The sequence below is a fragment of the Sorex araneus genome, chromosome 2 (assembly GCF_027595985.1).
Source record: "Sorex araneus isolate mSorAra2 chromosome 2, mSorAra2.pri, whole genome shotgun sequence".
NCBI classification, from domain to species: domain Eukaryota; kingdom Metazoa; phylum Chordata; class Mammalia; order Eulipotyphla; family Soricidae; genus Sorex; species Sorex araneus.
The window spans coordinates 15,604,793-15,627,961 of record NC_073303.1 but is presented as its reverse complement, the minus strand read 5'-3'; the positions used below and the strand labels follow the sequence as shown (position 1 = coordinate 15,627,961).

At 42.1% G+C, this 23,169-nt stretch overlaps 1 protein-coding gene across 1 annotated transcript in view; it reads left to right on the top strand.

The window, feature by feature from the left end:
• The window catches only part of DCDC2 (doublecortin domain containing 2), a 156,241-nt gene that overhangs the window by 118,511 nt on the left and 14,561 nt on the right, over positions 1-23,169 (top strand). The window contains exon 9 of the mRNA XM_055127493.1: positions 16,700-16,800. Coding sequence (XP_054983468.1) covers positions 16,700-16,800 — 101 coding nt within the window. The remainder of the gene's footprint in view (positions 1-16,699; positions 16,801-23,169) is intronic.

Sequence of the window (23,169 nt, the reverse complement as noted above, 5' to 3'; positions counted from 1 at the left end):
ACTGTCACCTTCCCTCAACCATTGTCCTCATTTTCCCAACCACCCCTCATGCCTGCCCCCCTTTGAAGGTAATTTATATTATATTACTTGTTACCACTAAATGGCTAATGGAATTATCAAAAGGAGATACTTCAGTAAAATAAAATTTGAGAAATTTGTTGTATCTCACCATGGGGGCATTAAGTCCTTATCTAAGGGTTTACTAAGCTGTTGTTGCTAGTTGAGCTAATGTGTTAATGTTGTTGTTAATTGAGCTTAGTTGGCTTCTGCATTACATTCCCATTCAATCTGGTGTGCTCCTACTGGGATATTATTGTTGTAGAGTTTGGAGATGTCACTCCAGAAAATCCAGAATATTTAACGGGCCAGTGAACTTACCCAGTGGCAGTGGTGGAACATGACTGTGGCTGCTGAGATTTCAAGAACTATGGGGGCGGGATGGAGGGAGCTTTCCCATCCCCACTCTGAGATGGCCCAGAGATTTCAGCCAAAAAAAAAAAGACAAAAAACCCCTGGTGTACCTGAAATTTTCATCAGCTTGGCATCTCTGTGGAGCTGATGAGGTGGTGGAGTTCAGCTGTAGGCATAGCAGCAGCTTAGGGGGTGTGAGTGTGGCTATGGGGGCTTCAACAGAGTAGGAACTTGGCCCACCTCCCTTCCTAAAGGGACTTCTTCCAAGCCCTTGTTCTTGGGCTTTGGTCTTGACACTGTGAAATCTTGAGCAAGCTACTTGTTTATTTAATTATACATCATCATCATCATCATCATCATCATCATCATCATCATCATCCCGTTGATCGTCGAATTTCTCGAGCGGGCTCAGTAACGTCTCCATTTGTCCTAGCCCTGAGATTTTAGAAGCCTTTCTTTACTCATCCTTCCCAATGATGCTTCATTGGAGGCTCTTTCAGGGTCAGGGCTGTTACTGGTTTTGGCGTATGCATACACCATGGGGAGTTTGTGAGGCTCTCCCATGTGGGCAGGAAACTCTTGGTAGCTTGCCAGATTCTCCCAGAGGGTTCCGGGAGCTTGGTTTTAAGTCTCTGGATGTTGGCCATAGACGATGTGACCTCACGAGTCTGATGCGCCAGCCCCTCCCCCCACCGGTGTCCTCTCCTACCTGCCCCCTGGGGTCCCTCCTGTGTCCCGCCAGACTCAAGGGGGAGACCTGGGCCGCCTCCACTCTCCTGGTCTCCTTGCCCCTCTGCACCCACACGCCCCAGCCTGGTGATGCCAGACACTGCAGCTAGGGTCCGGCGGGGGGATTCAAGGACCCCCAGGGGCTCGGCTGTGCGCTGAGTTCACTCACTGCGGCCTGGGGCCAACAGGCTCACTCGTGGGAACTTCACCCGAGTTCCCACAGGCAAATTGTGGGCGTGACAGCCAGTTTACTGGGCAGGCAGGGACCTGGGGAGGGGCAGCCCAGGTCGTCTGCTGCCATGTGTCCTGGAGATTTAGTCCTGGAACCCTCATATGGGAGTTAGGGGGTACTTGTTTGTGGAAGCTCTTGGTCACCGGGATTCAGCCATACAATGATGGAACACCCACCCCTCCACGGTGCCGGGGGCAGTCCCTTTAATTTAATTATACATGCAAGGCAAATCTTCTATTGCTGAGTTCCGTTTCTAGCCCCTGTACAACTTATTGGGATCTTATTCTTTAGCTATAAAATAGGACAAACTGCTACCTTCACAGGGTAACTGCCAGCAAGGTGCATGCTTGACACGGTTCTCAATGTAGTAGACCTTCAAACACAGTAAGTCCCTTTCCCTCTGCGTGCTCCAGGTTGAGTGCTCAATACAGATGAAGTGTGTATGGTCCCACCATGTTGGGAGAGCTGAATAGGAAAAGATTTCATCTCCTTAGGTCAATATTTAAATTGTCTATGACATGGTGCCTTAAGGGTACAGAAAACAAGTGCAACAATTTTAGGAAAGTATAAGACTTTGGTGGCAGGTGTCTTTGAAGTCGTTCTGGAGGGAAGACAGACCAAGCATGGTGTCCCTTAAGAAATTGTGGAGAAAAGCCACGGGAATAAAAGAGCATTTGGCCAGTTGAAACTGGGAAGCGAAACTGGGAGAGAAACTGGGAGAGAAACTGGGGAGAGAAACTGGGAAGTCACACCGTGATAGTTCCCTTGGGGTTGAGGAGTTGAATTGTAGGACAATGCATGGAGCATGGGGAAGTCGTCATTGGGCCAATCTGGAATGGCCTCTGTGAACGGGAAGGGAATTATAGACGCAGTAGAGAACATAACAGGGAGGAGGAATTCAGGAAATCTTGCAAGGCAACAAAGAGAGAAGGTCTTTATGCCTTTTCTTTTCTCCAGTAAAGTAGGTTTTAATTTTCCTCTGATTTAGAAAACAATGTGTATCATGATTCAGCACACCCACATATGCCTGTCTACTTTTGTTTTATGAAATAGAAGTTTTTTTGAAATAATAATTATCCTTACTGTGTGTTTTCATAGAACCATATAGTTTGTAAGATGTAATGAAAAATGAATACGTATGGTCTTTTGTTCAAAAAACAAGAAAAACGTTCCATAAAAAGTACTTAAAAACACACATTTTCCTTTCTCCCATGCTCTCACTCTTGACTTGTCATGCTTTTTTTAAAAAAACTTGTTGCTGTGATATTTTAAGTAAAGAAAAATTAAGCTAGAAATTGAAATGGTTAAATTGAAGAATTCTTGACCAGATTTTCTTCTTCTTTTTTTCAATGAAGCAAGATACATTTTTTAAATTTTTTAAAAAAATTTATAAAGTAGTTCACAATATTTGCTTATTTTTTTATATAATAAGTAGGAGTACTGCTATTTGTCAAGCCATTGATTAAGCTGATTGAATTGGGCATGAACTCCACATTAATTTTTTTTTTTAAATTGTATCACTGTGAGATAAAGTTACAAAGTTTTCATGTTTGAGATTCAGCCATACAATGATGGAACACCCACCCCTCCACCAGTGCACATTTTCCACCACCCACATCCCAGTCCTCACCCCGCCTCTATGGCAGACAATTTACCCAATAGTCTCCCTTTCTAATTTCGGGCATTATGTTCTGCTCAAAATTTCCCACCACCATTCAGTCCTACCTGCCAGGGGCAGGCGCTAGATAATTTATTTTCCATTGCTCATTTTTAATATCATGAGAGCTCGCATGGCTGTGATTATAAATGTGAGTTACTAGATTATAAATGGTTGAGCTCCAGAGACATCTCTGTATGGCAGAAATCCATTTTGGGATTCAACTGGGAGTCTCTGGATCAGGGCTGTTGGTGCGCTAAGATGGCACCCGGAGGCAAATTGTGGGCGTGACAGCCAGTTTACTGGGCAGGCGGGGACCTGGGGAGGGGCAGCCCAGGTCCTCTGCTGCCATGTGGCCTGGAGATTTAGTCCTGGAACCCGCATACCTGGGTCTTGCTTGTGGAAGCTCGTGGTCACCCGGATTCCATCTGGAGTAGGTGGGGCAGTAGGTGCTCCATCTGGGGTGCCCCTGTGAAGTTGGCTTGGTATGGGGCCCTCATGGTGGTGTCTTCCGGGACTTGCTGCTGTGTCTCTGGGCCAGGGATGTTGGTGTGCTAAGATCCACATTACAAAATTTTCAGCAGATTTTATCTTGATAAGGTCCATCCTGAGATGGTGGAGTCAGGCTGGGGGTATGGTGTCTGTATCTGTATCTGTATCTGTATCTGTATCTGTATCTGTATCTGTATCTGTATCTATATCTGTATCTGGAGTTCCCTGGTGAAATTGGCCCGGTATGGGGTCTGGAGAGATCTCTAGCACTGTGGCAATTTTGGATTGTGGCAGCAAGTGGCTGCTCGCAGCTCTGCTTGGGCAGGCACAGGCCAAATTGCCTCCCTTCAATTTACCCCAATCTGTTCAGCCATGCACGGGTCTGAGCTTTTCTGTGGCTTTTGTTCTCTTTCGAGATTTATTTAGGGGTCTTTGAAGCAAGGCCGGCAGTAGAGCTTACAGGGTGGCGCTGGAGTTGGTTCTGGGGGTGATTGCCAGTGCTTCCATGTGTATTGGGAAGTGGGGGGAGGTAGCCCACCCTAACTCTGAGAAAGCCTGGAGATTTCAGTCACAAAACCCGCATGGCAGAATTTTCAGCAGGTTGTATCTTGGTGAGGTCCGTCCTGAGACAGTGGAGTCAGGCTGGGGATATGGCGGCGGTTTTGGATTGTGGAAGCAAGTGGCTGCTGGGGACTCTGCTTGGGAGAGCCACCAGGCCAATCCGCGTCCCCCCTTCAATCTACCCCAGTCTGTTCAGCCATGTGTGGGTTTGAGATTAACTGTGGTTTTTGATCTCTTTCGAGATTTATTTATGGGTCTCTGAATAAGGCCAACAAATGAGCTTGTACAGCTGAGCTGGAGGTTGTTTGTGGGTGTGGATCCCCCATACCTAGCTTTTGGCTGTTTAATTTCTTGATAAACTTGGTCCCAAGTGGTTGGGGTCTGGCTATAGGCACAGCAGCAATTTTGGGGTATGAGGAAGCCCAAAGGCACCATCAGGTTGCTGATGCATTTGCCCCACAAGTACAGGTTGACCTGCTGACGGCATCATACCCCTATTTCATTATATTTAATATTCAAACACCAATCCCACCACCATTACACCTTCCCACTTCTGTATTTTGGATGTTTCTATCCAGAACCCCAAACCCTGCCCCAAAGCAGAACTGAAATAAAATATTTTGTATTGTTTGCTATGAAAAACTGCTGAACATGCTATGAAAAGGTTTCCCTAGAGGAAAGAGTGTGAAGATTGTTGTATTTTACCGAGGACTCATTAAGCCCTTCCATAAGAAATCACTGCCATATTGTTAAAGGTTGAGCCTTGTGTGCATATATATATATATATACATATATATATATATATCGGATGGGTACTGCGTAAATATCCTTTCCCCTTCTGTAGATTGTCTTTGTATTTTGGTCACTGTTTCTTTTGAGGTGCAGAAACTTCTTAGTTTGAGAAAGTCCCATTTATTTATCTTTGTTTTCACTTGCTTCGCCAGTGGCGTGTCAGCTTTGAAGATACCGTTGGCTTCAATGTCGTAGAGGGTTTTGCCGACCTTGTCTTCAGTGTACCTTAGGGATTCTGGTCTGATGTTGAGCTCTTTAATCCATTTTGATCTGATTTTTTTACATGGTGATAGGTGGAGGTCTAAGCCCATTTTTTTGCATATAGCTGTCCAGTTTTGCCAGCACAGTTTGTTAAACATGCTTTCCTTGCACCACTTCACATTTCTTGCTCCCTTATCAAAGATTAGATGATTAAATGATAATCTTATCAAAGATTAGATATTTGGGGGTGTGTGTCAGAGTATTCAACCCTGTTCCATTGGTCTTCAGCTCGGCAGAGATAATTTTTTTGTGTAACTGCAGACCACATCCCTGTTCTGACTCCAAGCGAAGAGTAGATGGGTTGTGCTCAATGTATGTGGTTGGAGTGACACCAAATCAGAGCCAACCAAATGTTGGTCAATTTGTTTTAATTTGTTTTCATTTTTCTTTCTTTGTCATATAATAATAAATAATACTATTTTGTAGCTAATTTATGGGCTGGAGTGATAGCACAGCGGTAGGGTGTTCGCCTTTCATGCAGCCGACCAGTGTTCAATTCCTCTGCCCGTCTCGGAGAGCCCGGCAAGCTACCGAGAGTATCCCACCCCATGGCAGAGCCTGGCAAGCTACCCCTGGCGTATTCGATATGCTAAAAACAGTAACAAGTCTCACAATGAGAAACATTACTGGTGCCCGCTTGAACAATTCGATGAGCAACGGGATGACAGTATAGCTAATTTGCTTATTTACCATTATTTGTTGAAGCGACTGCGATCTCTTTTCCTATTGATGATTTGGCATTTATGTTCACTTAATTCTCCCAAATTTGGCACTACTGATTTCTTAGACCTTTAAAAAGTCACTGTCACTGTTATCCCGTTGCTCATCGATTTGCTCGAGTGGGCACGTCTCCATTGTGAGACTTGTTACTGTTTGTGGCATATCGAATACGCCACAGGGAGCTTGCCAGGCTTTGCCGTGTGGGCGAGATACTCTCCGTAGCTTTAAAAAGTAATTATTTTAATTTGTATAAAGTTGTACACAATAATTTATTGTTTATTTCAACACCAATTCTACCACCATTACACCTTCCCACCACATAATTTAGAATTTTCCCACCGTCACCCAAGCATGCCCCAAAGGCAGATCCTAAGATTTTTTTTTAGACTTTTTATACTGAGTGTCTATATCAGCTGTTTTATATGGGCATATTTGTGACTAGATAACCATCTTAAAATGGAATTCAATAGAATCATTTAAATGGATTTATCTAAGTTATTTTAAATAAAACTTGAAACATGGTAAACATTTCATAAAAAATATCTCACAAATGTTTTTATTTACAGCAGTTTCTTGAATTATAGAATTCTTTGCACAGTCAACGAAGATATGTGGAATTGAGTTTACCATTACTTCCATTTTATGTTAAGATGGGCAATTAACCACCAATCAAAGTTAAGTCACATTTTTAACAAGGCATCAACTTGGATAAAAATTTATCACCTAATTCAAAAATTTCTACAGAGCAGCTATAAACACCGGAAATGCTAAGCGTTCAAGACAGCTCACTTTTTTCTGGGGGCGGAGGGGGGAGATTGGGGAGAGGCACACCCAGCCCTGCTCAAAGTTTACTCCTGGCTCTGCTCAGGGGTCATTCCTGGTGGTGCTCAGAGCATCACATTAGGGACCGAGAATTATACCAGGATCTGCCGGCATGCAAGGCAAGAGCATTACTCCCCTATTCTCAGTCCCACCTATCTGATAAATACGATTGAACATCAGAATTTATGTAGGTTATAAAATAATTGATTCATGAGTGCTACATTTTATAACCATGTGCTCACATGCACTGTGTACAGTTCTGATTTTGATAAAAAACCTAAAATATTTGTGTCTAAAAGATTAAAGAGAAAACATTTGAAATAAGACCAAAATTATCTGTGATCTAGGGAAATCGATAATAAACCTACGTTTGCTTGCTGTCAGCATTTAGAAAAAATTGTTACTCCTATTTGAAGTTGTTAAAATGGCCAAGATGGTTAAGATAGAGTCTTGTCAAAGAGTTAATTAATTGTCAAATTTAAACATCAGTTGCATAACAGAAGGCACTTAATGCCTTGGAGTGAGAGTTAGGGAGTAGAAAGAAGTCAAATATTTCAGACTGCAGTTAAGAACATGCAGCCTATATGAGCCATTATTTTCATGCGATGTTAGAAATTGCCAACGGAAAGTACCACTTGTGATACTCTTGTGTCTGTAAAGCGTTTCCATTTGAGGTTATGGGCAATAATGAAGTGATGGGGAAGATTAGTGATTAAAAAACATTTGGGTTATATTGCTGTACTAAATTAGACACACGCAGAACATTAGCTGTTATTTGATTAGTTTTTCATTTTTTCGTAATGATTATAGACTTCAATTCAGAGGAGTCTTGTGAGGAGGGATAGTGTACAGTTGGAACCATAAGCAGAGAAAGACGAGTCAATATCTGCTCTTAAAAAGTGCTCCTTCTCTGGAACCTGCACTTTCTCTTGCACTCAGCTTTCCACTGGTTTGCCTTCTTTAAATGTTCCTTAAATTTCAGTGAGATGCTGTGATGACAACCGTCTGTATTGATGAGTTGTAACAGAAGTCGAATCATACAAATTCAGCCTCCATTAATGCTAGCTAATGAAAACGGTTTTCATGTCATCTTCTTCCTAATTTTGATTTTAATTCTGCCTCTATTTGCTGGAGTGTATTATTGGGTCAGAAAGATGATACAGTGGATGAGGTGCTTGCCTTGCACATGGACAGCCTGGGATCAATCCCCGGCACCCCAAATAGCCCCCTGTGCACCACCAAGAGTGATCCTTGAGCACAGAGCTAGGAGTGATTCCTGAGCATTTCTGGGTGTGGCCCCAGCTTCCTACCCCCCAAAAGAGCACGTTATTTTCCTTGCAAATAAATCTTTATATTAATTTTCTTGTTAATATATCAAGTTCTGGGAGGCACGGAGCTTCATATTTCCCATGTTTTTCTCAGCAATCTACTGTGTTTAATGAGCTGTTTGTTAAAATTAACATTTTGTTTTTAATTTAACATGTTTATGAAGCACTCTCAGTCATAAATCATGGAAAACTGTTTACAGACACATTGAGCTTTCTTTCTTTTTTCTTTTTTTCCTCCACAGAGCTTTCACCTGACAGAAAGCAAATATTTTCACAAAGTATGCAGACCTAGACTTTTATTTTTCTTCCTGTTTATCCTGATACATTGCAATCAGTTTTAAACACACTAAACCTATTAAAACATATTTTATAATACTACTTAGAAATGGGGTTGGAGCAATAGCACAGGGGTAGGGCATTCGCCTTAAATGTGGCCAACCCGGGTTCGATCCCTCTGCTCCTCTTGGAGAGCCCAGCAAGCTACCGAGAGCATCTCGCTTGCATGGCAAAGTCTGGCAAGCTACCCATGGCATATTCGATATGCCAAAAATAGTAACAACAAGTCTCACAATGGAGATGTTACTGGTGCCCACTCAAGCAAATTGATGAGCACGGGATGACAGTGACTTAGAAATGATTTTGAAAGAATTGTAGGCAGCTCTTGAGAGCAGTTGCTCCTGCTCTGTGCTCAGGAGTTGTTCCTTGGTGCTTGGGTGCCTGGGGGTGCTCAGGGTATCATGTGGTGCTGGGATCCAACTGGAATCATTCACGTGCTAGACAAGCATCTTGATTCCTTGTACTATCTTTCTGGACCTTCCTTTCTTTTCTAATGACAAGTCACACATATGCAGTTAATTAGACACAAGAGAATAAGAACCTCTTATACCCATCATTCATCACACTTAGCAGATAAATTTTAATTTTTTAAACATTTGTTGTATGTCTGTATATATACACACATATATGGTTTCCATATAATTCTAACATGCAACAAAATTAATAATTCCTTAATCCCTATTTGTTTCAGTGTTTTCAGTTGTTATGAAATTGTCTTTTTACAGGGACTGGAGAGATAGAAATGTGAGACTATATCCTCTAAATTAAATTGCTAGACTTCAAAATGGATCGTCATCCATTGCATATATCACTCATTCACTTCTTAGTAACTTTTCTTTCAGAACGTTTAGTAGCACTTCAACATTGTTTTTCTTTTTTTAAATTTTATTTTATTATATTGAATCACCGTGAAAAAAACCACAAAGCTTTCAGGTTTAAGTCTCAGTCATACAATGATTGAACCCTCATCCCTTCACCAGTGCACATGTTCCACCACCAAGAACCCCAATATACCCCCCTCCCACCCAGCCCCCACCTAAGTAGCTAATGATCTTCATTTTATTCTCTATACTTTGAATACATTCAATATTTCAATAGAGAACTCACTATTATTATTTGGAATTTCCCCCAATAATCATGCCTGCTGAAAAGGCATCCTTTAATAATTTCTTTTCATTGCTGAGAATGAAGATTATATGAGATTGTGCGGCCGCAATAGCGGCCACGTGGTTTTGGATTTCTGATATTTTAGTTCAGTTCACAGTCCAGATGCATTTCTGTAAGAAGCCGCTCTGGGTGCCAAAATGGGTTAGAAGACCTCTTGGATCATAGTCTTTGGGAGCAGAGGGTCTGTTTCTCGAGCAGCAGCTCCGGATCTTATCTGGGCCGAGGGTGTGCCGGTACCGCCCCCTTCCCATGATCGCCTATGAGCCACAACATTGCAAAGTTCCTACCTCTGGGTGGAAGTCTTGGGGGTGGCTCTCGCCACGTGGATGATGCCGCCAACGCCATCTTCCGTGCAGAAAAACAGTGTGGAGCGGGAAAAACCTTCCCCGGGCGGCACATAGTTGTAGTACAGCTCACAGTCTAGATGCATTTCTGTAAGAAGCCGCTCTGGGTGCCAAAATGGGTTAGAAGACCTCTTGGATCATAGTCTTTGGGAGCAGAGGGTCTGTTTCACGAGCAGCAGCTCCGGATCTTATCTGGGCCGAGGGCGTGAGCACTTCAACACTGTTAATCTGAAAATATGAACACGCTGAAACAAGGAGATGCTTTTATTCATGTGTTCTAGTTGCCGAAGACTTTAAAAGAATACCAGCATTTGCTTCCCATTGCTGTAGGAGAAACAGATTCATATTTATTCAGAGATGCACAGTGCTTATATGACTACCCCACCTCGGCAGTCCCACTTCCATTTTTTAAGGCAATAAAATTCATAAGGGATAAGTGAAAAATAATTGAGGAGCATTTTTATTTTTACTAGAGTGTTTATTATTGCTTTACTGGGTAATATCCACTAAAATGTTCTATTCATGATTCAAAGGGAAAAGATTAGAGTTGAATTTGGGTATAGAGTGCATCCAAGCGTTGAATTTGATCCTTAGTGGAGTAATTGAATGAGAGCAGTATTGTGTATCAAATTTATCCTTGCTTTTTAGTTTGTTAGCAAATGGCTTTTATTAGGAAGGTGGGGGGAAGATTGTGGGGAGCTTAATTGCTTTTCTTTTGGCATATATAAGGGTGTGGGAGGATTGTGGTGTGTGTGTGTGTGTGTTTTTTTTTTTTTTTTTGCACCTTGTAAGGAGTGAGGACACTTCTCCTTTAAGTGCTAACTGCCACTTAAAGGAGAACAAAAGGCACTTGGGGCTCCTAGCAAGTTTCTTGACTTGGTTTCATCAGTCAGGTGACAGGAAGTGAACTGGCGGCTCTTCCCAGCAGATGCCTACAAGGAGTCCGAAAGATGATTGGCAGTGATTTTTGCCAGGACATTCCTTTTGGACCACACATCTTGGACACATGATATGAGTTTCCTAATGCTGCTATAACATTACCACCAATGTATGACTTGACACGCAGGTAGATTATCTTACAGTCTGGAGGGTTCACATCTTCCCTGGTCCTCTCTGTGGCATTAATTAGACATTAACAGGGTGCTGTTTCTTCTAGAGACTCTGAGCATAGCTGTGACTTTTACAGTTTGGAGAGGTTTTCTATAATCAGGAGATTCTCATTAGTGGCTCCTGAAGTCTGTCTGAAGCTGCATCTTTCTGACCGGGGTCTTCTGCCTCTTATTTTGCATTTGCAATGACCCACAATGATAATAATGGTAACAACAAGCCCCATCTCAGGTCAGTGCACTAGCCAGCTTGGTTTTCTGGTGCTGTGCAGTGAAGCATCTTTAGTTTAGAGGATTGGAATGAGGATGTCTTGGAAAGGGGGCTAAGCTCATTTGTGGACCCCTCCATAGGCAAGGCTCCGGTATTCTTTCTCATCAACCTTCTTTGCCCTTCTCCTTAATATTCAACTGCTGTACTGTCCAGTGTGGCCAAGTTGAGACAAAACCCCTTACAAAATATTAGTTGGCTGGACTGGGGTAAGGATTTTAAATGGTCTTCTCTTTGCATTCTATCCCACTGTAGCAAATTAAAATTAAAAAAAAAACATTGAATCACCATGAAATAAACAGTTAGAAAATTGTTCATGATTGAGTTTCAGGCATACAATGTTCAAACACCCGTCCCTTTACCAGTGCATATTTTCTGCCATCAATGTCCCAAGTTTTCCTCCCACCCAACCCCCTACCCTATCCCTGCCTCTATGGCAGACACTTATATTTTCTCTATCTCTCTTTCTCTCTCTCTCATTTTCCTGTTTGGCACTGTGGTTTGCAATACTGTTACTGAAAGGGTATCATGCATATGACTTTACCTCCTTTCAGCACTCAGTTTGTGTCCAGGGTGATCATTTCCAGCTATCATTATCATGGTGGTCCCTTCTCTGTCCTCGCTGCCCTACTCTTCTCCCTTTATGGCAAACTTCCTACCATGGACTGGTTCTCCTGGCCCTTGTTCCTGGTGCCTTTGAGTATTGCCTTTTGTTGTTGCTGTTTTTTCAACAGATAACTCTTGAACTCAATACTCAGTTGAGTGCTGGGATAGCCAATGACCAGTATGAGCTTTCTTGGTTGCTTACACTTTAGCAGAGACTGAGAAATACTAAATCACCAAATAAATAGGAAAAAAGTCACCTACTGAGAAATGGATTGCGACAGCAGCTTGAATAACTGAGTGGCTACTGGACTTGGAAATAAAAGGATTTCCCAGCACTGGAATAACAAGAAGCCGCCAACTTCTTGGAGAGCAAACATTGCAGTAAGGGTAGAAGAAGTGCATGGTTCTGTGGGAGAAACTGAGTGCAGAGATTATTAAGCAAAGAAAAGTGGTATGAAATGTGATCCCAGGGGATTTAGTGCCAGCTCTTGTCTCTGTCTGCCATTGTATTTGTGTAATTTATTATTATTGGACTATAATGGTGGGGTATGTGGTGTTGGAACGTTAGATGCATGAAACCTTATCATTGATAGCATGATAAATCATAATGCTTTAAGTAAAAATTTGAAAAACTGCTTGACTGGTGTGTAGTTGATAGTACTGGACAGAAACAGTGAAAGGAAATAGGCACTAAAGTATAATCTATTACAACAGCTAACCCAATAGTGATAGTGGTTTAGACAGATTGATAGTGGGGATAAAAATAATGTGCATAGTTTTTTTTCTTTTGGGGGGAGGGCAGGGACCTAAGCAGTGTTTAGGGGTCCTGGGAGCCAGCACGCACCTACTTTTGATGATTAATGATACAACAATAATGATACAATGGTTTCACATTATGATATAAAATTACCAACTTACTGAGCAAGTTCAAACTAGCAGTGAAAGTGCAAAGGCTTTGAAATTCTTGGATACTATTGCCATTGATGAAGAACTTGATAGTTGTAAAGATGTGTGGTCTCTTTCCTGGAACATATGTGTAGCACTGTAGCACTGTCATCTCGTTGTTCATCGATTTGCTTGAGTGGGCACCAGTAACGTCTCCATTGTGAGACTTGTTGTTACTGTTTTTGGCATATTGAATACGCCATGGGTAGCTTCCCAGGCTCTGTCGTGCGACTGGGATACTCTCAGAAGCCTGCTGGGCTCTTCAAGAGGGATGGAGGAATCGAACTCGGGTCGGCCGCAAGCAAGGCAAGTGCCTAACCCGCTGTGCTATCGCTCCAGCCCATGTGTATTTTGTTTTAATTATTTCTTTTCATCCAGAGAGCTGGTCTGCTGTTGCTCTTTTACATCGGTGTTGACAGGAAGGAAATGTATTCTCATTGTATCATCTTTTTCTAATTATTTTCCATCATAGTTTGGTCTTGGTAATTCTTAGCCATTGAATGATTTCCAATTTCTGGCTTATAGCCCACTTTTCTTTTTCTTTTTTCCCCCTTTTTTGGTCCATGCCTTGCAGTGCTCAGGGATCCTTCCTTGTACTACCCAGGCCTGTGTATGGTGTGGGGGGTTGCTTTGCCCACTGTCCTATGGCTCTGCTCTCACTACGGACTCCCAACCAGCACTTTGGCGTACTGATCTTAATTTGCTGGGTGAAGTGTATGCACAAATATATTCTGTTACAAATAATACTCTGGGCATTGCCCAAAGTTTGGTGTTTATATTACTATATTTGTTTTATATGGTTAGTTCATTTTAATAAGCATCTTCAATACCTGTAATGTGACTGGCATTGGGCAGGGCACCGGACTTAGAAAGATGCATATTTACCCGTCAGCTGAACAGAATCTGCCCTATCCATGCAAAAAGGTGTATATTGTCCATTAAGGTAACATAAGAAGTGCCTGATATTTCAAGTAAAAATACTTAAAAATTATATATGCAATGAGATTCCAATATTATGAATCTCTCTCTCCCTTTTTCCCTGTGTGTTTTTGAGAGAGAGACAGAGAAAAAGACAGACAGAGGCAGAGAGACACAGAGAGAGAGAGACAGAGAGAGCCAGAGATATTAGAGAATTTAGACATAGTGGTTTTCCTTGGAACATGAGATTAGAGAATGTTTCTGCTTATTTTCTTCATCATTCATATTTTCTGAAAAATGACTGATGTTAACAGTTTACAATCAGAAGATGTTATTCAAACTATTTCCCCCTCAAGCTTGTTTCTTAATTATACATAACACAGCGCAAGAATGAAATCCTAGTCAATCTTGTGTCACATAAGTTCTGTGGTCCTTCCTGTGGTGTCGCCATTGGTCTGGATTCTGTCCTGACCTTCATCTCTTGCTCTCTGCTGCTGAGTGGCCCGTGCAAGTCAGTTCCCCGTGAATAAACCTCCCGCATGTCTCAGCCCCACACGTTCATCTTTGCTGTTTCTCTCTTCATCATTTTATAGTGTTGACTTGGGTTGATTTGTCCTTTGGCTATATATATCCTCATGGGTATTTTCACTCTAGTGCACTTTCAATTTTATTTTGTTATTATTGATCTTATTCTTTTATTTTCCTGGTGAAATGTTTATTCTAAAACACATCTGCAACCCTTTGTAGCTCTGCTTAGATATGGTTAAACATTTCATTGCATCTGAGTCCTAAGAATATATTCCTTTAATATCCGCAGGCTTCTCTTTGTAGCCTTTTTGAAAGCCAAGTGCGACATTTGGATGCAAAAGTGTCATCAAAAAGTTCAGTGCAGAGGCAATAACCCGTTTCTTGAGCATCTGAAGGTTCCCCTCAGGGACAATTTGTGGCCAACTGTGGTTGTTGTCTTCTAAGAAAATTCAGAAGTAGAAGTGCAAAGCAAATATGCCTAATTTTTAAGTCTTTACATGAGTTTAAAGGTACTATGTGATAAATGGTGTAACCCAAATTAATTTAATATGGAGATAAGCTTGTGGGTATCTCTGTTTTTTTTTAAAGGTGAGTAAAGGAGCTAACATTCTAACTACAAAAGAGTAACTATAGTGGAAAATGCTTTCATTAGAAGCAATAAAAGGGCTTTTCTTCCCTCCCTCCCTCCCTCCCTCCCTCCCTCCCTCCCTTCCTTCCTTCCTTCCTTCCTTCCTTCCTTCCTTCCTTCCTTCCTTCCTTCCTTCCTTCCTTCCTTCCTTCCTTCCTTCCTTCCTTCCTTCCTTTTTTCCTTCCTTCCTTCTTCCTTCCTTCCATCTTTCCTCCCTCCCTCCCTCCCTCTCCCCCTCTCCCCCTCCCTCCCCCTCCGCTCCTTCCTCCCTCTTCCCTCCTCTCCTCCTTCCTCCCTCCTTTCTCCCTCCCCTCCCTTCCTTTCTTCTTCCCTCCCTCCCTTTTCCTTCCTTCCTTCTTTCCTCCCTTTCATCCTTCCTCCTTTCTTCCCTTCCATCTTCCTCATTTCCTCCATTCCATCCTTCCTCATTTCCTTCCTTCCTCCCTTCTTTACTCCCTTGCACAGCTCTCTGCTATAACCCTTACCTATTGTAACGCATACCTTGTAGCACCTTATCGGAGGTACTCATCTATTTCTGTCTACTCATTGATCTGTAAGCAACTTGAGGGAACAGTCTGCATCTCATTTGCATCTTAGGCTATCACGTTGTACCTTCCTTATAATTGGTTCTCAATGAACAGAAAAATGTATTTTACATTTAATTAAGAGTGACTGACTTCAGAAGCTTGACAGCATGCAAGTATTAGTATGTGAATCGCGTTAAAGGGTTGTGCACCAGGAAACTGGCTTGCATTAGAGAAATCGAGAAGGTTTTAAGACCAAAGATAAAAACACATTTCCTTGACTGCAGGGGTAATCAAATACTGTAATAGATTCCCAGAGAAGGAGGTAAAATCTCCATCCCTGGAGATCCTTAAAAATTGGAGAGAGAAAACATCTGTGAGGATGACTGAAGCCTAAAATCTGTCTCGAGGCAAGTAGACAGACACGATGACAAATGATTCTGTGATTCTTTGATTATTTGGCCTGGACAGGAGAAGGACTTTGGGGACCATTAGAGCCTCTTCAAATATGGAAAGCGGCCGTTCTTGCTTTCTATAGGAAAATAGCGCCTAGGCGCTTAAGCGGAAGACCTCTCCACTTAGGTTACATATATAATTATGGATTAGAAGATTTAGGGCAAGAGCCTTCTGCAAAAGAAAAGACTGAATTTTTTGAGATGATCCACTCGCAGTAAAAGTATTTTTTTAAAAAACAATGTTACACTGGGGCTGGAGCGATAGCACAGCGGGTAGGGCATTTGCCTTGCACGCAGTTGGCCCGGGTTTGATTCCCAGCATCCCATATGGTCCCCTGAGCACCGTCAGGGATAATTCCTGAGTGCATGAGCCAGGAGTAACCCCTGTGCATCGCCGGGTGTGACCCAAAAAGCCAAAAAATAAAATGTTACACTGAATTGAAAAAATTATTCCAATGCGTTAGATTCGGTGTACTGCATTCTTCTGGGGGAAAGGCAAACATGTGGGAGTAGTCGTTTAAAGTACCAAGCATCATCACTGTTTCGTGTCTAGCAAGGTCTAGCGGAGGTAATCCTCACCAAGTCTACAGGGTGAATGTGGGGTTAGTAAACCAGCCAAGGGCGAGGAGTTGGAGGCTCCATTCTGCTCTGCTCTGTCAGCCTTGCTTTTGGAAGAGTACTATTTTTTCCCCAGAAAGGCTTCGAGAAAAAATTGTGAGGAGGGGACCTACAGCTTCTCGGTCCAGAGCTAAAACAAGCTAACACAAGTACCTGATCTGTGAACCAGTCAGGAGGAATTGGGTTGTAATTTCCACATTCAGCCACACGATGTCACAGTTGCATTTTGGTTTCCCCTGTATTTGTCTCAGATGATGGGATTTTCAAAGCCGGAGCCGAGAGATCCGAAACGCGGGGGGCAGCAGAAATCCAAGAAGATGAAGATACTCAGGTTGAGGTTCCAGTCGATCAGGTATTCTCCTGCTACTCCTTCCCCAAATACGGATAAGGCAAATTCCTACTATTTTCCTTTCAAGTTTTGTGTTAACTGCTTTCCACTGTCCCTTTACATTTATTAAACAAACCCTCTCCTTCGTGCCAAAATAGCCCAATGATCAAATAAAAACCCCTTTTAGTTCTTTCTGGTGGTCCTATAAGAATCGTTATTTACACTGTTTTAAAAATCATTTTTATGACAAATGGTATGTCTTTAGTAAATATCGCTGAAGGATCTGGTGTTTGGGGTTAGGTAAGAGATATGAAGTGAAGAAGGTCTGATTCAAGAAGAGAGTCTTGACTCATTTATTAATCTATAAAAGAGATCTTCCATTTTGGAAATCAGTTTTTAAAATGCCAAGGGATTTTTTGGTATAGGGTGCTTAAATGGCTGTCGTTGGGATTTGTCTTTTGATAAGGAATTATGCCTATAAATGCAACTCAAACATTTGTTATGCGTGTGCTGATTTTCTCTCTCTCTCTCTCTCTGTGTACATGCACAATTATAGGAGGGACTAAATGTTATTTTTTCTTGAATGATGCAAGGCATAAAAGTCAGTTCAGCATTTTAATACAATTCAACCATCTTCCTCACAATTAATTCTAAGGGGAGGACTGAATTTAGGTAATGGGGAAGAAATCATAGTGCCAGGCTCAAGGGAATGAGAAACCACTAGGGGATTTCTGCCTGTTCTTATGCGAAAGAAAATTCCACAATCCAGCAAATTCCGTGGATGATCTTCTCAATTGTATTTGCCTTAACAGTGTGAAGTTGCTGCTTGGTTATTTCAGAAGCACATACTGTCAGCACCAGCTCCCCCGTGAAGAGCTAATGTGTTAAAAGTCACACTGATTTCAAAAATCCAATTTATTAACCGGGTTCAATGACAACTCATCATTTTTTGTAAGTGTCAGTCATAGGTGTATTCCCCCTCCCCACCGAGGGAAAATGGAATTTCTAGACTTTTATACAGCAATAATTAAATATGATATTTATTTTAAGACAAAGAAAAGTAATCTTCACGGATATACTTCACATAATAGCTGCTGAAAGTGAGGCTAATTTATATTCCACAGTCAAAATGCCAAGTATCAAGAGAAAATCAAAGCAGAATTACCAAAAGAGAATCTCTTTGTTAATCACTTAACAAGTTACAGAATCTGCGATGAGTCTTTCTTTCCTTATAAGTTTGAAGATCATAGAACCGAGGGATGCTGGCAAGGGAACGTGATCTCTGATGAGTCTTAAGCAGCCTTGGATAAGTATCTGCAGAACACGATTTCTTATTTGGAGGAAGCTACCTTACTCCAACATAAGTATGCAAGAGAAATTTGTTAAGCATATCGGTAAATGCTGAGCACTCTTCACAAATGGATGGCAGGTTCAAGGTAACAAAAGCAGGCATCATGAAGCCAGGCTTACTTTCTTCTCTGAGCCTATTTTTAATGGAGTTGGGTTTAGCTAGTTCAGAAGTAGGGTGGAGCTCAGACGCTTGGATGGGCTGGTGTTATAGTCCTTCTCATTCTAGGTTCTTGACCTCCTTCTAAATAGCCTAGGTGGTTTTCTTACACATATTGTGCAAAAATCCAATGAGAGTGTAGAGAAAGGAGTGTAGAGAGCCATTAGAAAAAGAATAATTATGAGGATATCATCATCATCATCATCATCATCATCATCATCTTCTTCTTCATCATCTTCTTCTTCCTCCTCCTCCTTCTCCTCCTCTTCCTTCTCCTCCTCTTCCTTCTCCTCCTCCTCCTCCTCCTCCTCCTCCTCCTCATCCTCCTCCTCCTCCTCCTCCTCCTCCTTCTCCTCCTCCTTCTCCTCCTCCTCCTCCTCCTCTTCCTCCGTACCCTGCATTGGTCAGGGGTTACTCCTGGATCTGCACTCAGAAATTACTCCTTGCAGTGCTCAGGGAACCATATGGGATGCAGGGAATCGAACCCAGGTTGGCAGTGTGCAAGGAAAATATCCTACCTGCTGTACTATCACTTCAGCCCCTCACGTTTCTTCTTGATTGGGGGATGCTCCTGATTGCAGGCACTGTCTGGGAAGTTTTGGACTCAAATCGGTGTGACACTTAACACTATAAGCTATGTCTTGTCCTCATCATTTTACATAAAGAAAGACGGTGAGATCCTCTAAGTAAAATTACTTGCTCTAGGTTGAAATATCAAATCTAGGAGAAGAGATTGGGGTGAAATTCTAATTTCAAAGCATAGAGTCAGATAAAGCATCATCAATAAAAAAAAGACACCAATATTTAGCCCAGGAAAGAAAAAAATTCTGCATGATAATGAAACTGTAACACTCACATATTTCTTGACTCAGTTATAAATTATAATTATATACATCCCTTTGGGCAACACTTAGTTAATGTCTTTGGATTGGTTTTCTCTCTTCTAAATGGTTTGTTTTATAATATTAGTCAGAGGCCCAGGAAGAGGGTGTTGTGTGTAAACAAGTGAAAATTGGCTGAGTAATTTGTCAATGCCCACAAAGCAGATCTGATTTTAGAAGTAAATATCCAGGCATCTATTGGACCAGTCTCGTGCAGTCCTTGTCTGCCACTGTCATATGTGGACAGGGGAGCTGATTACCTTTGTCCTGGATGTGACTCTAAGGTGTTTGCACTGTGAACATCTTTGAAAGGTAGAAACTAGGGACTTGCTCTGAAACAATCCTTACCTGGAGACGGTATTGCCTTCCATGGGTCTCTTGCCATTTCTGGAGATATTCCTGGTTGTCACGGCTGGCTGAGTGCTTTTGGCCTGAAGTAAGGAGCAGCCAGAGTTGAATGTAAATATCCCACATTTCACATGATGACCCCCGATACCAATAATTACTCAGTCCAAAATGCCAGTAATCCAGGCTTACTAACCCAGCTTAGTAACCCAGCTGTGGAGCAAAGACCAGGGTTTGCTGATTGTTTAATAGGTTAAGATATTATCACGTTAGTCTCCTTATGGTGCAAAGGTCAGACAGGTTTGCTGTTTATTATAAAGATTTGGTGTCATTGAGCTGGATATATGATGCATTGTTTCACAATAAGATTTGGAAGAAGACACTTAAATGTTCTAAGCTTAGGGTTCTTCCCTGAAATACAGGCTACTGGTGCCTTCCCCCTCCCCCCCCCATTGCTCCTTGAGAAGGGGGCCTCAAGGAGTAAGCTGTTATTCCAACTGTTGCTAGGTTGTGAGCAATAAAATCAGTGTCTCCATCCTGGTAGTCAGTTTCCTGTCTTCTGCTAGTGACCAGGAAACCACAGATTGATGTGTGAGTATGTAAGAAGGGTAAGAATTCAACCCGTCACAGTTCTTGATAGCCTAGCATAATGCCAGCTAGGCTGGGTGTTTGTGTTTGTGTCTGTCATTGGGCATTGTAAACCGGTTCCAACCAAAAGGGAGTCAACGTCCAGACTTTTCATAGTTTATCTTTTCTTCCCGAGCATGCACAGTCTTGCTTCATGCCTTCCCCTCCCTCTAGGCTCAAATTTTAGCCTCCATGAGTCTGCAGTTACTGGTCCCACATCCATTGGTTTTAGTCTCCCAAATTTGGTGGCTATTATTTCTTTTCAGTGTGTGTGTGTGTGTGTGTGTGTGTGTCCATAGGGCTTTGCCAATTTTTTTAAAGCCCCTCAATATGGAGGGGGAGTGTCAGAAGGAAACTAACAATAACAACAGCCACAACAAAAGATCCCATTTGCTCAGTCTGCTGTATTGAACCAGAGATCCTTTTACACTATTCATCGCATGGAAAAGAAACTGAAGAAATTGAATCCTTTCAATTTGCTCTAGGAATGACAAATGCAGCCTAAGGTCCAACCCCCTGGGAAGAAATGTTCTAGCCTGGCACAGGGCTGGTACTGTTGGAAGCTCCTTAGTTGGCATATATGTTTCAGTTTTCCTCAAGCCACAGCATTCCCTATTACTGCGCATCTGTCCCGAATTAAGCACTTACATTATTTATTTGGCCTCTACATAAACATTTGAGATTGTAATGATTGCTCTACACATATAGAACATGATACTGTTTTATTGATTTCTTTTTCATCATGCCTTCCCTCCCTCCCCACACTTTTGAAAAATGGAATCACCATGAAATACACATGGAAGAGGCATAGCCCAATCACTGGGGAGTGGCACTTCCCCCAAGTGAGGCAGACTGTTAATGGGGGGCTCTAGACAGGTACCCAGAGTCCTGGTGTCAAGAGAGGTGCTTTCAGAACATCTCAGCAAAGAAATTGGAGAGATTTGTGACTTTTATTATCCTGCCCAAAGTGACATGTGCTGTGTGTGGCACTACCCAGTCATCATCCACCGTCCCTGAACAGAAAGGAATGAGATGCAACCAGAGCTTTATGAGTCATTTTTTTCAAGTCATTACCCTCTTGCCGAATCATATTTATATTTGGTGCTAAAGACATCTCCCATGGCCAGAAGAGTTAAAATGAGCACGGTCTGGCTTTTGAATTTCACGATGCATCATCCACAAACTTCGCTGAACATCATGCTTAGAGATTTGTGTTTTATTGATAGAAATGGCAGTAAACGGTCAGATATGGCCTTCGGGGAGAGAAGAAGAGAGAAAAATCAACATTTACTTCTAATAAAGAGAAGTTTAATGGGGGAATTGTTTCCTAATGATGATTAAATGTCCTTTTGCTATCAAAATGTAAGTTTTCAATTTATTGCGTCTTCTTATATGGATGCTTGTGAATGCTCACAGCCCTGAGCAGCCAGATGGCTGGTCAAAGTTTCCTTCAACTTGAGTCTTTACAAGGCCACATCTTTGGACAGAACTCCTGTTTTTGTAATTCGTTATATGTCAGATTAGGTCTAACACCCCTGCTCTCCCTCTCTCTGGAAGTAAGCCCCTGAAAGCTTAAAACAGGAAGCAGACCTTGGCTCTCACGAGAAATTGAAATGGATCATTTCAAAACACCTCATTCAACTTGGGTAAGGAGATGATGACAATGATATTAGTTTCCATGGAAACGTAAATAAAAACAAGTATGCTAACTTCTGTGATTTCCAGCTCTGTGCCTGAACTCGGCTGTATGAGCCACTGAGCTTCCTTCCACCAAAGGTTGTAATAATAGCTCCCCAGATTTCAAAGGCACCAAGCATTCCATGGAAATGCATCCCTCGGAGTTCACTGGGCGTGTTGAGGTTCTGATCACTGCTTTCAAGGTCACATTTATTCCAGGGAGAAAGGTTTGATGAGTGAGAGATGGGGTGAGGGTGAGGATGAGGGCTGAGTAGGGACCCCCTTTTTTCATGTTTGTTTTCATTTTGCTTTGGGGGCCAGATTCGGTGGTGCTCAGGGCTCACTTCCTGGGAATGTGCTCAGGAATGACTCCTGGTGGTGCCCTGGAGATCCTCTACAGAGCTGGGGAATCAAATTTGATGCTGGGAATAGGACTGGGGTGATCTCCTGCAAGGCAAGTGCCTTATCCCCTTTTCTCTCTCTCTTCCCCCAAGAGGAGGATATTTTGATGAGCTAGTTGACTTGATAGTTCTGACTCATGCTGTTGCCTAAGAAAAACAAATGACCCGTGTGTGTGTGTGTGTGTTGCTTTAATAAAACCCAGTGTCTCACACATGCAAAGCCAGTGCTCTACTGCTGAACTGTATCCCCAGCCCTATAGCAATGATCGCAAACCTTCAAGTGTTTCTTAGGAAATTCTAAGTATAAGAAAGCATAAAAAAATCATCTTTGACTTCCAGAGGGAGTGGGACATTAAGTAGTCTCTCCACTTAGATGCATTTCCTACTTGGAATTTTTGATGCCGCTGCTTATGTCAAAGGTGTGATATGAGTTTAAAATCGAAGTCCTTTGAGAAACCCCATCTGTCTGTGAAAATACCTTCTGAGTAATGGATGCTTTTGATATTTTGTGATTTATTTCCACATGATTTCCATATTTCATTTGCATTTCTCTTTTTTTACCCAGGAATCCTGGGTTAATCTTAGGAGCCGTGTGCATGGTCTCTAGGCCCTTGAATGCTGAGGGTCTCCCCTGAGCCCACCCACCTCACCATCTACCCTTCAGGACTACTCTTTTGTCTTGCATATGTGTCAAGCATCAATGGCTTTTGCAGAGTAACTAGTAAGATCCTTATACAAGCAAGAGGAGTATGAAATGCCAGTGTTGGCACCATATAAGGGAAAAAAGCTGATGTAACTTTTCTAACAATTAAAAACAAGAGCAATTACTTATGATAAATGATGTGCTTTTCAAAAGGCAGAAGTCTCAACTTCTTATAAGAACCTCGATTTTATGGCTGCATGTTATCAGCATTTGCATGTGTTTATGGAGTATGTCTGTTAATTTAGTGGCACT